Genomic DNA, 15,560 nt, shown 5'->3' with positions numbered 1-15,560 from the left:
AGCAAAGAATGCTGTGGAGCAGGAAGGGTACTAGCTATAGGCCACGGGGAAGCAATTGCTGACCCGACAGTGGTGACTGGTACGTTCCTCCTCGATAACTCCTATGCATGCATTCTATTCGATAGTGGAGCGGAACAAAGCTTCGTAAACTAGAAATTTGCTCGCATGCTTAATCAACCATCGCACGCACTCAAAGAACTATTCACAGTAGAAATGGCTAATGGAAAAACTAAATGTACGTGTAGCATATACTTAGGTTGTACCCTAACTCTAGATAACCATTCATTCCCAATCGACCTAATGCCAGTCTCAATAAAAAGTTTCGACGTTATCATTGGCATGGATTGGTTAAGCCTTCATCGCGCCGACATCATGTGCTACGAGAAAGCAGTCCGTCTAAACCTTCTGTCTAACGAAACTCTTATAGTCTATGGCGACAAACCCGGTGCAAATCTTCGCATCATATCAAGTATTCAAGCACAGAAGTATCTGTGTAAGGAATACCATGCATTCCTTGCTCACATCGTCGACACGAGCCTCGAAACGAAAGAACTAAAGAACATCCCTGTAGTGAGCGACTTCCCCGACATTTTCCCAGAAGAACTACTCGGGTTACCTCCGCAACGACAGGTCGAGTTCAGAATCGACTTAGTCCCAGGAGCTACCCCAGTAGCCAAGTTGCCCTACCGCTTAGCACCAGTTGAGATGCAGGAACTCTCTGGTCAACTTAACGAACTGCTCAGCAAGGGCTTTATAAAACCGAGTTTCTCACCTTGGGGAGCACCGGTTTTGTTCGTTAAGAAGAAAGACGGATCATTCCGTATGTGTATTGACTACAGAGAACTCAACAAACTGACGGTCAAGAATCGTTACCCTCTGCCTCGCATAGATGATCTATTCGACCAACTGCAAGGGGCGAACTATTTTTCTAAGATTGATCTGAGATCCGGATATCACCAGTTACGAGTGCTAGAGGAGGATGTGCCGAAGATAGCCTTCCGAACTCATTACGGACATTACGATTTCATGGTGATGCCATTCGGATTAACCAATGCGCCCACAGTCTTCATGGATCTAATGAATAGAGTATGCCGACCTTACTTGGATCAGTTCATCATCGTTTTCATTGACGACATCCTGATCTACTCCCGAAGTAAGAAAGAGCATGGCGATCACCTACGACAAGTTCTAGAGACATTACGAAAAGAGAATCTTTATGCGAAGTTCTCGAAATGTGAATTTTGGATCCGGAGAGTCGAATTCTTAGGACACGTGGTAAGTGAAGAGGGAATCCACGTGGACCCATCCAAAATTAAAGCCATTGAGAACTGGTCAGCACCTAAGACGCCTACAGAAATTCGTCAATTTCTAGGTCTCGCTGGCTACTACCGCAGATTCATTCAGAACTTCTCTCGAATAGCGAAACCTCTTACAACCCTAACCCAGAAAGGCATGGCCTTTGACTGGGAAGAGAAACAAGAAAGAGCGTTTCAAACGCTCAAACGAGCCTTGTGCACCGCACCAATACTATCCCTTCCCGAAGGAATAGAAGACTTCGTAATCTATTGCGATGCATTGAATCAAGGGCTCGGATGTGTCCTGATGCAGCGAGGTATGGTCATCGCCTACGCCTCGAGACAGTTGAAGACACACGAGGTTAACTACATGACCCACGATCTTGAACTAGGGGCAATGGTGTTTGCTCTGAAGATCTGGAGACATTACTTGTATGGAACGAAGAGCACTATCTTTACCGACCACAAGAGTTTACAACGCATTTTCGATCAAAAGGAGCTCAACATGAGACAACGACGGTGGGTCGAGCTACTCAGTGATTACGAATGCGATATTCGTTTTCATCCGGGTAAAGCCAACGTAGTAGCAGACGCCCTAAGTCGGAAGGAATATTCTGGTCGCAAAGTCAAGTCATTGTCAATAACCATCCATTCACACTTGTCTAAGCAAATTCAGGAGGCTCAACTTGAAGCCATGAAACCTGAAAATGTGACGAATGAATGCCTTAGAGGAATGGACAAGAATTTAGAAGCCAAGGGTGACGGAGCATTATATTTCATGAACCGGATCTGGACACCGAAACACGGTGGTTTCTGAGACTTGGTCATGACCGAGGCGCTCAACACTCGGTATTCCGTCCACCCAGGTTCAGATAAGATGTATCCGGATCTTAAAAAGCTATACTGGTGGCCTAATATGAAAGCAGAGATTGCTACCTTCGTGAGTAAATGCCTTACTTGCGCAAAGGTTAAGGTCGAGTACCAGAAGCCCTCTGGTTTATTGCAACAACCAGAGATCCCGGAATGGAAGTGGGAGCGGATCACTATGGATTTCATAATCAAGTTGCCCAAGACAACGAGTGGACTTGACACCATATGGGTCATCGTTGATAGATTGACCAAGTCTGCATACTTCCTGCCTATCAAAGAAACCGACAAGATGGAGAAACTTACGAGAACATACATTAGGGAAATCGTACGGCTACATGGTGTACCTATGTCCATTATCTCCGATAGAGATAGTAGGTTCACCTCAAGATTTTGGCGATCACTACAACATTCCCTAGGAACAAGGCTGGACATGAGCACAACCTACCATCCTCAGACCGACGGACAGAGTGAAAGGACCATCCAAACACTGGAAGATATGTTGCGAGCCTGCGTGATTGACTTTGGGAAGGCATGGGATACTCATTTACCCCTTGTCGAGTTTTCCTATAATAACAGTTATCACACGAGCATCAAGGCTGTTCCATTTGAACCTCTCTACGACCGAAAGTGCAGATCCCCTCTGTGCTGGGCTGAGATGGGTGATACCCAATTAGCCAGGGGGCAAGCTTCCGACAGTACTCTCACCGGTCTGGAGATCATTTGGGAAACGATAGAGAAAATCATTCAGATCCGTGAATGATTGAAAGCCTCTAGAGACCGACAGAAGAGCTACACTGATAAACGAAGGAAACCTTTGGAATTTCAGGTGGGAGACCGAGTCCTTCTCAAAGTCTCACCCTGGAAGGGCTTGATACGCTTCGGCGAGCGTGGGAAGCTTAATCCGAGGTACATAGGGCCTTTCGAGATTCTTGCAAGAGTCGGCCCCGTAGCTTACAAACTCGACCTACCAGGCGCACTTCGTAACGTACATCCTACATTCCACATATCTAACTCGAAAAAGTGTCTATCCGAAGAGACTCTTGTAATCCCACTCGACGAGATCGAGATCAACGAGAGCCTCAACTTCGTGGAGGAACCAGTAGAAATCATGGACCGAGAGGTCAAGCAAACCAAGCAAAGTCGCATCCCTATCATGAAGCTCCGCTGGAATGCAAAGCGAGGACCTGAATTCACCATGGAACGCGAAGATCAGATGCAACGCATGTACCCACATCTGTTTCCCTAATCCACAAGTGTTTTCTTACTTTAAATTTCGAGATGAAATTCCCTCTAACAGGGTGATGATGTGACAACCCGATATTTCAACTCTTTGTAGTGACCTAAAAAGTCAAGTATTGTAACCACTTTTGAGTTAATAAAATTAACTTCGATATTAAAAAGTCCAAAAAGTTCCTATTTAAATTTCTTCTATGTTTAAATGTCATCAAACCATGATCGTACGTAAAAAGAACGCCCAAATCCGACTTCGTATATTGAAGTTATGATTTTTCCAAGTTCAGCTTAGCAACAGACAGCTAAAAACTCGAATCGGAGATCGAGCGACTTTTGGCCGGAATGACCTAAACGAGAATCGAAGGTCTCGTCAATGGTATTTCAGCGGTAAAAAGTCTGGCAAAAACCGATGACAGATAAAGAAGTTATGAATTTTTAAAGAAATTCCTTAATCACGTCATTTTATAAATAAATAATAAAAATAATTTCGGAATTTGCCAACGGAGTCTAAATGATAGTTGTAGAGTGTAGTCTCACCTACGCGTGGATATAAAGACCATCGAAAACGGAGTTTGTATGAAGAAGATATGATTTTTTTTGAAGTTTATTAAATAAATTATATATATATATATATATATATATATATATATATATATATATATATATATATATATATATATAATTCAAAAATCCCGTAATATCCGAAGGAAGAGTCGGCATCCTCATCCGAGGTATGCGCCGCGTAACCCCGTACGCCCTGCGTACCCGAGGGCCTTGGTCTCGGCCCGTCCACGTCGCCCCTATGCGAAGCTATCCGACCCGCCCTCCCATCCGAAGTACGTAAGCGATGACGTCCCAGTACGCGCTGCGTACCCTCGTATGCCCAGCGTAACAAGGCGGTTCAGCACCCCTATAAACGGGATGCGAGGCTTTCCGGAAATTTTGCTCATTCTCTCTCTTTCTCTCATGATCTTGCCTCGATTTCAGTGCCTGTTCAAACCCGAAGCTCTGGTCTTTTTGCTCAAGTCCCGAGGGTCGATTTTACTCCCGAGAATCCCGAGAAAAAAATCCGTTTCCCAAGACGAAACTCTGCCCGGTTTTCCATCTCGCTATGTTAAAACTTTCAAGTGAGTTCATACCCCTTAAATCAACCTTTGAAATGATTTTAAATGTTTAAATACTTTATGGGGGGGGGGGGGGGGCATACAAGTTAAATACTTATAGTTATTGCTTCAATCACATGTGATTAGTAACTAGGAAACCAATGATTTTATCACTGTTCAAACTGTTTTACTTCAAAATGTTTTACAAACTCTTTTACTTATCAAATGCTTTTATTTAAACTTTGTTTTACTACTTATAAATTGCATGCCCATATATGTATAGATGTATAAATAATGTTTAAAGGGCTTAGGAAAGCCACCTGCCCTAGTTCCTTTTCCTCAATTTGGATGTGGTCTAGTGGAATTTCGGGTGACCATCCGAAGGTCGTTTCCATATTAATTATATATCAAATATACATATATAGACATAAAAGTACTTCCATATTCATACGTACTAGACACACCATTAGTAAGTTACCATCAGGGTAACACAGGATCATACTATTACAACTGCTATATCAATGAGTCTATACTAGGAAGAGAACATATACAACTATACTATGAGAACATATACAACTATACTAGGAAGAGAACATATACAACTATACTATGAGAACATATACAACTATACTAGAACGAGAAACATTTCATTACATATACAAGAATACGATAACAATTGTGATCCACTGTATCGGAGCATGCCTTAAATGTCATGGCCCGAGTTGTAGCCAGAATTCTCTTGGAGGGAGAGCGTGAGTTTGCGTATAGATCTATACTGGATTGACTATCCTACAACTTGCTGCTAGCTACAGCCGGACCTGCAGGTCTGCGGGTGCCAAACGTCATTCCGTTATTACGACCGTTCATTATGTCGTTTTTATCAGTCGATAGTATGGTGCAATTATTACATTATACCTTAATATAAATCCGGTTTAAGGTAGTTAGTACAGCAGTAGTTCCTATAAAACAAAACTACAGTACTACAATGATTTACCCATTACATTTTTAGTGATAACCTCACTTAAACTTTAATGTACAAACTATATTTTGTTAAAAGATAGTTACACTTGGGAAATTACACACTTTTACATCAAACGAGCATACAAAACAGTTAAGCCTTGGTAGAAGGCTACTTTAATAGAAAATATAGGTTTTTCTGAGAGATTCAAACTTTTACAAACACTTACATACATTTTACAACTTGTACTAGCGACAGGTTGAAACGTTTTTAATAACAAACACCGACACTAAAACGCTTATGAACTCACCAGCTTAATGTTGATAAACTCTTTCAAAATAACTTGTATTCTCAGGTCATCAGTAGACAGGTACCGATGCCAGCTTTTGAGAAGATGGAGCGCATTCAAGACTCATCATATTATTTTGATTCACATTATATTTTTGGTGTCTAAAACTGTACAGAACATGCTTGTATTAAAATTATATATTTAATACAATGGATGATGTTGTTTGCTTATTTACATTTACTGTGTTGTGATACTTTACATGACGTCCTCCTCCCCAGAACGTTTCCGCCGTTCTTGGTTTTGGGGTGTGCCAGTTTGTAGTTCGTGAAGTCCTTATAGGAGCACTCTCTCAAGTTCACAGGAGCTTCAACCTGAATAGACTGAACAGGGGTTCCTCATCCAGCGGAACCTGATGAATGGTATTTAGCCATGGATGTAGCCACAAGTGCAGCTACAACAGCATTCAAGGTTGTCGTGTCGAACTGAGGAGTAGGTGGCTGAGGAGGTGGTGTTTCGTTATTAGGGTTTCTCCTTGGATTTCTGTGAGGCGGCATCTTTGATCTATAAGTTTATGAAGATGCAAACATTGATAAGAATTTAATGGAAGAATTTATGAGCATGACTCATGGACTAACTCTACATAGATCAACAATACGATTGAATATAGATCTGGAACTAAATAGATGATCACATTTGGATAATAATTCCAATACGATTAGGTATCTATCAATATTACTGGAATTGTAGATGTAACAAGTTTGTGAAAAACGACCAAGATAAAGAGGCCTTACATCAACCATAATGGGAAAATTTTGACAAACTACGACCTAATCAAGACCTATCGGGTCTAAGATTTACAAGGATAGGAAATTAGCCTAAAGTTTTTACATAACAAGGTTATATCCAAAAGAAAAGTTAATAAGATTCTATCGGCAACGAGAACTATTAGAGTGAGTTCTCGAATCCGATAGAAGACGCTCGATGTCCCTTATACGCCTATCCGATCTTACCTGCTGAGTTCGAAGTTCCCTGACTTCTGCTCGTGTTTCAGCAAGCTCCCTCTAAAGCATTGCATTGCTGACCTGAGCCCTTTCTTGTGTAGACTCTAGTTGGTGAATGTGTACAGTGTTAACACCAGTGTTGGCATCAATCTCCAAGATTCGATTAATAGATGATTGGCCCAGTATCGTGTTCCGAGACATCCTTCTAACTATGATGGGTAGGACTTTGTTAGCAGAACCTCCATCAGTGAGGTTGTAGAAACTTCTGTCTCCATTGTATGGAATGGGTTGACCATGTTCATGGCTCCAAGTATTCAAGTTGTTTGCCCACAGAGGTGTGGGTCTTGAAATGCAGGTCAGGGATTACTATTCGGGGCTTGGCCTACTTGAGGTAGGTTGTTGACTTCGGGCTCCGAGTCAGAACCATCAGAAAAGCCTTCAGCTTCATGATCGTCCAAAGGAATTGGGTGGTCATCTTCTGGTTCATCCTCTAACCATCTTGCATTGTCGTGGTTGGGGAAGTACGAGTCTCCGGGGATATAGAATCCAACCATTTAATCTATGCGAGAATAGGGATAAGGAAATAAGTAATAGACAAACTAACTCAATAATTATTAGATGATCTTTATCAGTTACTCCAATACTTGTTTAGCGCATACCAGCTATATGTACTCATGACAGGATAGCCCTTCGAATAAGTGAATCCTAACTTTAAGCCCACAATCAAACAAGAATAGGAAGTAAAGAAAAGATTTACAGATTCTAAGGCTATGACATCCTAGGAAAATATACCCGTAATGTATCCACTAAGAAACTATTGACATACAAATAAAGATATTTAATTCTCAGATAAGTGATTATTGTAACACAAAATACTACTATAGTATTTTAAGTTTAGCGTTCTGTTCTACTGTTCTCGTTGTAGTAGTGTTGGTAAGTTTTTAGACTTGTTGCAACTTCACAACCATTCTTAGGCACATGCTAATCACTCCTCGGATAATGTAGTTGATCAGGCTACATCTTCCTAGGGTTGACCATATGTCTCTAAGTCTACTTGTGATGTCCAACAATCGTAATACTCTCGTGCTGCTAGTGACACTGATTTTAGTATGAATGCAAGTATGTATACTTAATTAAATATTTTATTATTTAAAAGTATAAACTCTTTATCAGAGTATTTTAATCCCGCTTGTGTTTATAGTTCGTATATCTTTTATGGGTTGATACACTTGATTCACTATAAACAATGCTCTGATACCAATCTGTCATACCCCCAAAACCGGTGAACAGCGGAAACGTTCTAGGGTGGAGGATGTCATGTACAGTATCACAACAATGTAAAGTAGTAAACAAGTAACAACATCATCCATTGCATTAATAGTATAATTTTATACAAGTGTGTTCTGACAAGTTATATAGACACCAAAAATTATACACATCAAAATAAAAGAGGAGTCTTGAATAAGCTCCTTCTTCTCCAAATCCGGCACCTGTACCTGTCCAATGGTGACCTAAGAATACAAGTTATTTTGAAAGTGAGTATCAGCTTTAAAGCTGGTGAGATCATAAGCATATTAGTTTCTGAGTTTGTATGAAATCCTTTGAAAGATTTTTTGTAATGTATATGTTCTGTTAAGTTTTGTATTGTTTGTATTTGTTTGAACTCTCCTAGAAAACCCTATGTTTTCTACTAAAAGTAGCCTTCTACCAAGGCATCTAGTATCTATGTGTGTGTCTCATGTAAGAGTGTGTATTTTCCCAGCACCGACTATCATTAACCAAAAATATAGTTTTTACATCACCGTGCATCGTGTGCAAGTTCACGAAGTGAATGCAATGGGGAAATATTATAGTACTGTAGTATTGTATTAAGTAACTACTACTGTACTAAGTACCTTAAGCAATTGTAAATTTTAAGGTAACATGTGATCGGCCTGTATCTTTCTACCGATTCAATAGTAAAACGACAATGTAAGATGCCGTAAAATGACGTTTGGCACCCATAGACTTGCAAGTCCCATTGAAGCGACCAACAAGGTGTAGAATAGTCAATCCAGTGTAGATCTATACACAAACTCATACGCTCCCCAATGAAGGAGATTCTGATATAAAACCAGTCATGGCAGGTAGTGCCACACCCTATTTAATGGCCCACATAACTGTGTTAATGTATATGTAATGTCTATGTGTGTTAGCTGTATTGTGCGTTCTTTCTCTGTCTAGCCTGTATGTTTGTTTCTCGCCATAGTGTCTATTGTTTGTTTCTCTTCACTCTATTTCATGTTTGATTCTCATGATAGTATGTACTGACTCATGGATGAACTGACTCTTTCTATGTTTCATTGTTCTAGTAATAGTATCTTCCTAAACTACCCCTATGGTAGCTTACTAGTAAAGTATGAACATGTCTGTATACCCTTGCTATCCAAGGGCATGGAATTGAATGAAAGAAATAACCTATTATATCTATATACATATACATAATATATAACTAGGATTCAAACGACCTTTGGATAACTTACCTTGATACCCTAAGACCACATCAAACAAGAACAGGAAGTAGGGTAGGCTAGCAGTCTTAAGTCCTTTCAATCCTACTTATAAAACTATATTTATACAGATACACAGAATATAAGTTTAAAAGAGTTGAAGTAAAAGTATTTGACAATTAAAGGAGTTTGTAAGACAATTTGAGGTTAAACAGTTTGATAAATAGTCTGGAAAGTAAGAAAAACCATTTGCTTGGTAGTCATTAATCACATGTGTTTGATATAATAACTGTAATTGTTCAACTTGTACCCCCCCCCCTCATAAAAGAATTTAAAACATTTCAAAGGTTAATTTAGGGGTATGAACTCACTTGTAGTGAGTGGTTCTGATGACAATGTTGGATCTATTGCTCAGTATCAAGTGGTGACTTGAGTACACACGCGAATCCTATTTAGCATATATTGATACATATATGAACATAATTAGTGTTATGAACAACTAATTAACGAATTGGGACCACTTTAGGGACTAGTAAAAACTTATTTTGAAGTGTTACAACCATATATGATTGTATAACGGGTTATAAGCCTATACAAGAATGTGTGTGGCCAAAATACACATTATATGTGTGTGTGCGGCCATGTGTACGGCCAGGTGTGCTGCCATCATGTGTGTGCAGCCTTGTGTGCGGCCAGGTGTACTGCCAGAAGGCGTGTGCTGCCAGAAAACATGGTGTTCTTGGTCTTCTTGGTCTTCTTGGTGAAGGATGTTACCTTTCCGGATGATACTTGAGAGGATTTTCGAGTCCTAGCTTTGTAGAAGTGTAAGAAATGATCAAAATGACCAATGATAGTATATATAGGATGGTGTGTGTGGTTGGCCTGTGTGCAGCTGGCTGGACGTACACACTAGTGTGCGGCCGCACACACTAGTTTTGGTGTGTTTGGCCCGTTTTGCCAATGCTACAACCAAACTAACCCATCCTCCGACACGTATCTCAATTCTACTAAGCTTTAAGCACTCTTTTAGACCCAAAACTTCATTATAAAATAGCAAAACGAAGTTAACTCTAATAACAGTCAAGAATGAAAGCTAGAAATTTCAGGTTGTCACACGAAGATCCTGAACCTAGGATCCCTCATTAAAGGGACCTCAGCGAATAGGATCCTCAAAGGAGTCCACGATCATGGACCTAACCCATTATGGGGTATCTCCAAAATTGCACGATCCTAGCAAAAGAAAAAAAGCAAAACAACATTGAGAACAAGAGTCTCAAGATTCGTGATATTCAAGTTAAACTCTATAAAAAGTCTATGGTAGGTCAGTACCTTAGATGATAGGATACTACTATCCAACCATGAAGAGAGATTCTTTTCTACATGCTCGAAAGTGTTATGCTTGCAAGATACATAGCAGCATCCTGCATCAACCGGAAGAACCTCTACATCCTATTATCTCTCCATGGCCATTCATGAAATGGGGAATGGATACAGTCGGAAAATTACATGTAGCCCTAAGTGGAAATGTCTTGATGCTAGTGATGATCAATTACTTCTCCAAGTGGATCGAAGCTGAAGCCTTCATTCAGGTAAGAGACAAAGAAGTAGTCACATTTATTAAATGTAATATCTTGACCAGGTTCGAGATCTTGGATGAAATTATATGCGACAATGGATCCCAATTCATAAGTAGAAGAACAATAGCCTTCTACACAAGTTAGGGAATCAAAATGATAACTTCCATTCCTGTTCATCCCCAAGCGATTGGTCAAGCAGAATCCAACAATAAATTCATAGTAAACAAGTTAAAGAAAAGATTGGATAAGAAGAAGGAAAGATGGGAAGAAGAGCTTCCTTTGGTCTTACAAGCATATATGACTAATTCTAAAATAGCCACATGTCAGACCCCTCACTCTTTGGTGTTTGGGATGGAAACAATGATCCCCACCGAAGTAGTGATCCTGATGGCAAGATACTTACTGCAAGATCAAGAAAATAATGACAAGATCTTAGCACAGGATCTTGACACTATTGACGAACTCAGAGATCTTTCCAAATTACACATTGCTGCTCAAAAATAAAGGATCACGATGGCTTACAATAAGAACATAAAAATCAAAAGTTTCAAATAGGAGACATGGTATTAAGAAAAAATTCCAAAACTCCAAGGATCATAGTTCAGGAAAATTAGCTCCTAAATGGGAAGGACCATATCTCATAGATGCTGAAGCAGGAAAAGGAGCATATTAGCTAGCAACAGTCGAAAGAGACGTTCTGCCAAGATCCTAGAATGCTATACACCTCAAAACATACTACATGTAAGTAGGGTCGATTCATCCACAACAAAACCAACGTACACATATTCGTTACCTTAAACTTTTCGTGATTACTTATTTTCTCCATGAATACTTTACTAACTTAAGCATCAAAGGGAAGTTAGTAAGACCAACGCCCACCCCTATCTTACGTTTGCTATGCAGAACAACGTACAACTAAGGATCTCCATAAGCAATGATCCTGAAATATAAGGATCATCAAGGTTGAAGATCTTGAAACATAAGGATCTTGACATACGAAGATATCAACATATTAACACTTGAGAAAGTCCATTATATTTAGCGATGTGATCTTTAAACTACCATATACACAAGCTAAATACTAATCATCTTTCTTACGATTAAGGGTACTTAATCCCCTCTAAGGTTTAAAGAGCTAATTACCTATTTCACACGAACTAAGTTTTATACACCTCGGTTGGACGCACAATATCTAACTATGGGATACAGATAATGGATCATTTCACGATTCAGTGACTTGTCAACCCTCTTATCTTTGAGCATAAGTTAAGATCCTTAACGTTTATAACATTTTCATGTAGTCAAATATTAGGATCCTACCCTAGAAACCACATATGGTCTATAACATCTTCATGTTATCACACGTTGGGAATTTTCCCCAGAGAACACACGAACCATAGCATTTTCATGTTATCATAAGTAAGGGTCTTTCCCATGAATTATATAAGTAGTTGGGATCCTTCCAGTATATAACATTAAAATCTTATCCATTGAACCTATAGTGTTGCAAAATAATTTTGTTAATGTCTATAACCTAAACATGTTATCCTAAGAAGGGAACACCCCCGTATAATCTCATCATTAAGGTCCTCGTCCTTAAGGATCCTCATCATTAAGGATGCTCATCATTAAGGATCCTCGTCGATAAGGATCCTCATCAGTGAAGAATCCTATGATTAGAAGTCAACAACGATCCTAAGTTCTTCCTAAGTTGAGATTTACCCTCAGTAAACTCTAAGATTGAAAGATTTATGAAGCTTAAGGAAAAACTCGAAGACAATCATGCTCCATCTTTCCGTATTCTTAACATTGAAAATTTTTAAGTAAAAATAAGGATCCTAAACTTTTTAGGATCCTAAATGAATTGTTGATTAATGTCATCACTTTGGAGTCATCTACTATTTTATGTTGATATCTTTAAATAAGTTTTAAAACATTTTGATTTACCAAAATTAGTTCTTAACAAATTCTTTTATATTATTATTTGAAACTCTTATGTGTTACAAGTCAGTCATCAAACATCTAAAGAAGCTTTTAAATTAATTAACAAAGTTAGTTCTAATTATTTTTAGTTGTTTGACTAATTCAATCCTTATCAAAACATTTTATCTAGAGAACTTTATCTTGAAAATTATTCATTGTTTTAGGATCCTAGCTATGTAAAGATCTTAGTATCATAGTGTACAGTAAGCATAGAAAGATAAAGGAAAGATTAACCATTGTATTTAAAATAAACGGCTTACAACCCTACACGAGTCAAATGGTTACATCAAAAAACTACACTACCCTAATCACCTAAAAGGCCTAGAACTGAGCCTAGTCTATTGGGTTTTGAGCATTCTAACACTCCTATGGTGTCATGCAACCCTAAAAACCTTGGATCTATGTTTTCTCTAAAATACATGCAAATTTGATTTCCAAGGAATACAACCTAACTAGCAGGTTATGGTACTTGTAATACAAAACTTTAAGTAGAATAACATACCTTTCTTTTGTAGTTGATTGCTTGGAGTTTTAGAGCCAAGCACCAATAGGGTAGATGCCTCAAGTGGTGTCACAAATCACCCAAAACAACTTGGAAACAATTAAGAGAATATGATGCTCACTAAAATCGGCCTACTCTTGTTTCTCACACACTCTCTAGTGCCAATTCTTGAACCAAGGACCACTTTATATATTATGGAGGATTAGGGTTACCCCGTAATATCTATGACTCTTCATTTACCTAGGATCCATGGGTTAAAAGCTCCATGGACTATCGATGGACTTGCGTATACTATTAGCCCATCCCAAAAATATCTTAGCCTAATCCATATATATGTAAGAGTCCATCTTTAATTAGCCTCTTTTAATCACTAAATTAATTCTAAAATCAATTCTTGATCCACACTAATTAAATAATATGATTTCTTATTAATATATTATAACTTATAATATATTAATAGATCATAGACATCTTATTCTCAAAAGTATATTCATACAAATTGTTAAATGAAGCGTAACCCAAATGGACCATGAAGGGTCGGGTCAAGTTCATACCAAATATAGTTACGGACATAGACACTTTATCCAATAGTCTGCCACATGGATAAGTCTGATAACAATAGTTGCAAGTATTACTTCAGGAACCAACCAACAATCGTAGTTCTTTAAAACTTTGTTAAACTATGAAGCGCCATTTTAGATAAGTGATCATATAATCATCTGTTCTCAAGATATTAGCCGAACAAATACATCGAACAATGGTGTACTTATTGTCCAACAGTTGTTTCCTGATCTCTGATCTGTTTGATATAATCCTAAATTGAACACATCAATTAGGTTCTGACTGGGCCCGACACATGAGTCATAACCAAATCATCGAGGGGCCCAGATATCGCATCTATTTCTAGAAGGAATAGATAAACTTTGACTCATATGCTTGTACTAACTACTTGTTAAATTATGCACAAAAGCACGTTTTATGATATCAAGTTACTGATGTGTTTAAATGCAATCAATGGATAACCAACTCATAGTTAACAATTGTAAAGTCCCGAAAAACAGATCTACCAATGATCAAAGAGAATCACAGATGCAAACACGAATTAATAAGTAAATATAAAACAAAAACCAATCTTGCATACGCTTTAAACCTATAAAACGTCTGATACAACTTGGGAAAATACGAAGGCATCAACAACCAATAAAGTCTGACACAATGTGCTATTTATAGACTCAACTTACAACCGGAATGTGTTTACGGCCGTAAACACACCTTGACCGTAAACTCAAAACAAAATAATCTTTCTACACACCCACTACTATCAACTACGATGCCTAGACCAAACCACTGTACAGGGTCTTTCAACAACATATATTTCTAGGTTTGAACATATATATAATATTACCGTCTCAAGATCACTCGAGATAAATTCCATGAACTGATACAAGTGAGCATGGGTTTCATCCTATCCTCAGGCCTTATGAGCACTCTTGAATGTTGTAGCAATGAATGTCATGTCTAATGCACCTTAGACAAATCTTAAAAGCCAAATTCATGATAGTCTTAATTCAATACCTATTTCCAATATATGACCGACTGTGGAGAGTTTTGAATAAAATAATTATTATGGAAGTCAAAACATGCAAAATTGAAACAATAGTAAACGATTAACATAAGATAGTAACACCTTTCTTATAAATAAATGACAAATTTAATTTAATCATAAAATGTCAATTACATTCTACAAGTTTCAGAAATAGCTATCTAATTATTAAAACTAATATCGTCTCTCACCCTGATGCTCGTCGCATGATGCAAATTTCTAACCCTAGTCAGTCCCTTGGTGAGGGGATCTGCAAGGTTCTCTTCTAATAATACCCTCTTTGCTACGAGGAGTCCTTCTTATATGTTGTGTCTTATGAAGTTATATTTACTGTCAATGTGTCTGGATCTACCATGATTTCTTGGTTCCTTAGCTAAGGCAAACGAACTATTTCTGTCACATAAAATCTCCATATGATCCTCTATAGGTGGAACAACTCCAAGGTCTCCAATGAAGTTCTTCAGCCATATCGCCTCCTTTGCCGCTTCACTTGCTGCTATGTACTCTTATTCACAAGTAGAATCAGCTATTGTCTCCTTCTTGGAACTTTTCCAAGTAATTGCTCCTCCATTTAGGGTAAAGACCTTGCATGACTGAGAGCGGAAATTATCCCTATCAATATGAACACTAGCATCGTTATACCCTACTCCTCTCAAG

At 38.5% G+C, this 15,560-nt stretch overlaps 1 protein-coding gene across 1 annotated transcript; it reads left to right on the top strand.

The window, feature by feature from the left end:
* Positions 1-10,968: 10,968 nt before the first annotated feature.
* Positions 10,969-11,319, top strand: LOC145010342 (uncharacterized). Its single transcript, XM_078968899.1, has one exon. It carries the CDS (start codon positions 10,969-10,971, stop codon positions 11,317-11,319), a length of 351 nt encoding a protein of 116 aa, XP_078825025.1.
* Positions 11,320-15,560: the final 4,241 nt, after the last annotated feature.

Source organism: Lactuca saligna, chromosome 8, assembly GCF_052625555.1.
Source record: "Lactuca saligna cultivar CGN05327 chromosome 8, ASM5262555v1, whole genome shotgun sequence".
NCBI classification, from domain to species: Eukaryota; Viridiplantae; Streptophyta; class Magnoliopsida; order Asterales; family Asteraceae; genus Lactuca; species Lactuca saligna.
This window is presented reverse-complemented; position numbering and strand designations above follow the sequence as displayed.

Excerpts from the sequence above, each read along its gene's own strand:
- LOC145010342 (XM_078968899.1), top strand. The coding sequence starts at position 10,969 with ATGATAACTTCCATTCCTGTTCATCCCCAAGCGATTGGTCAAGCAGAA.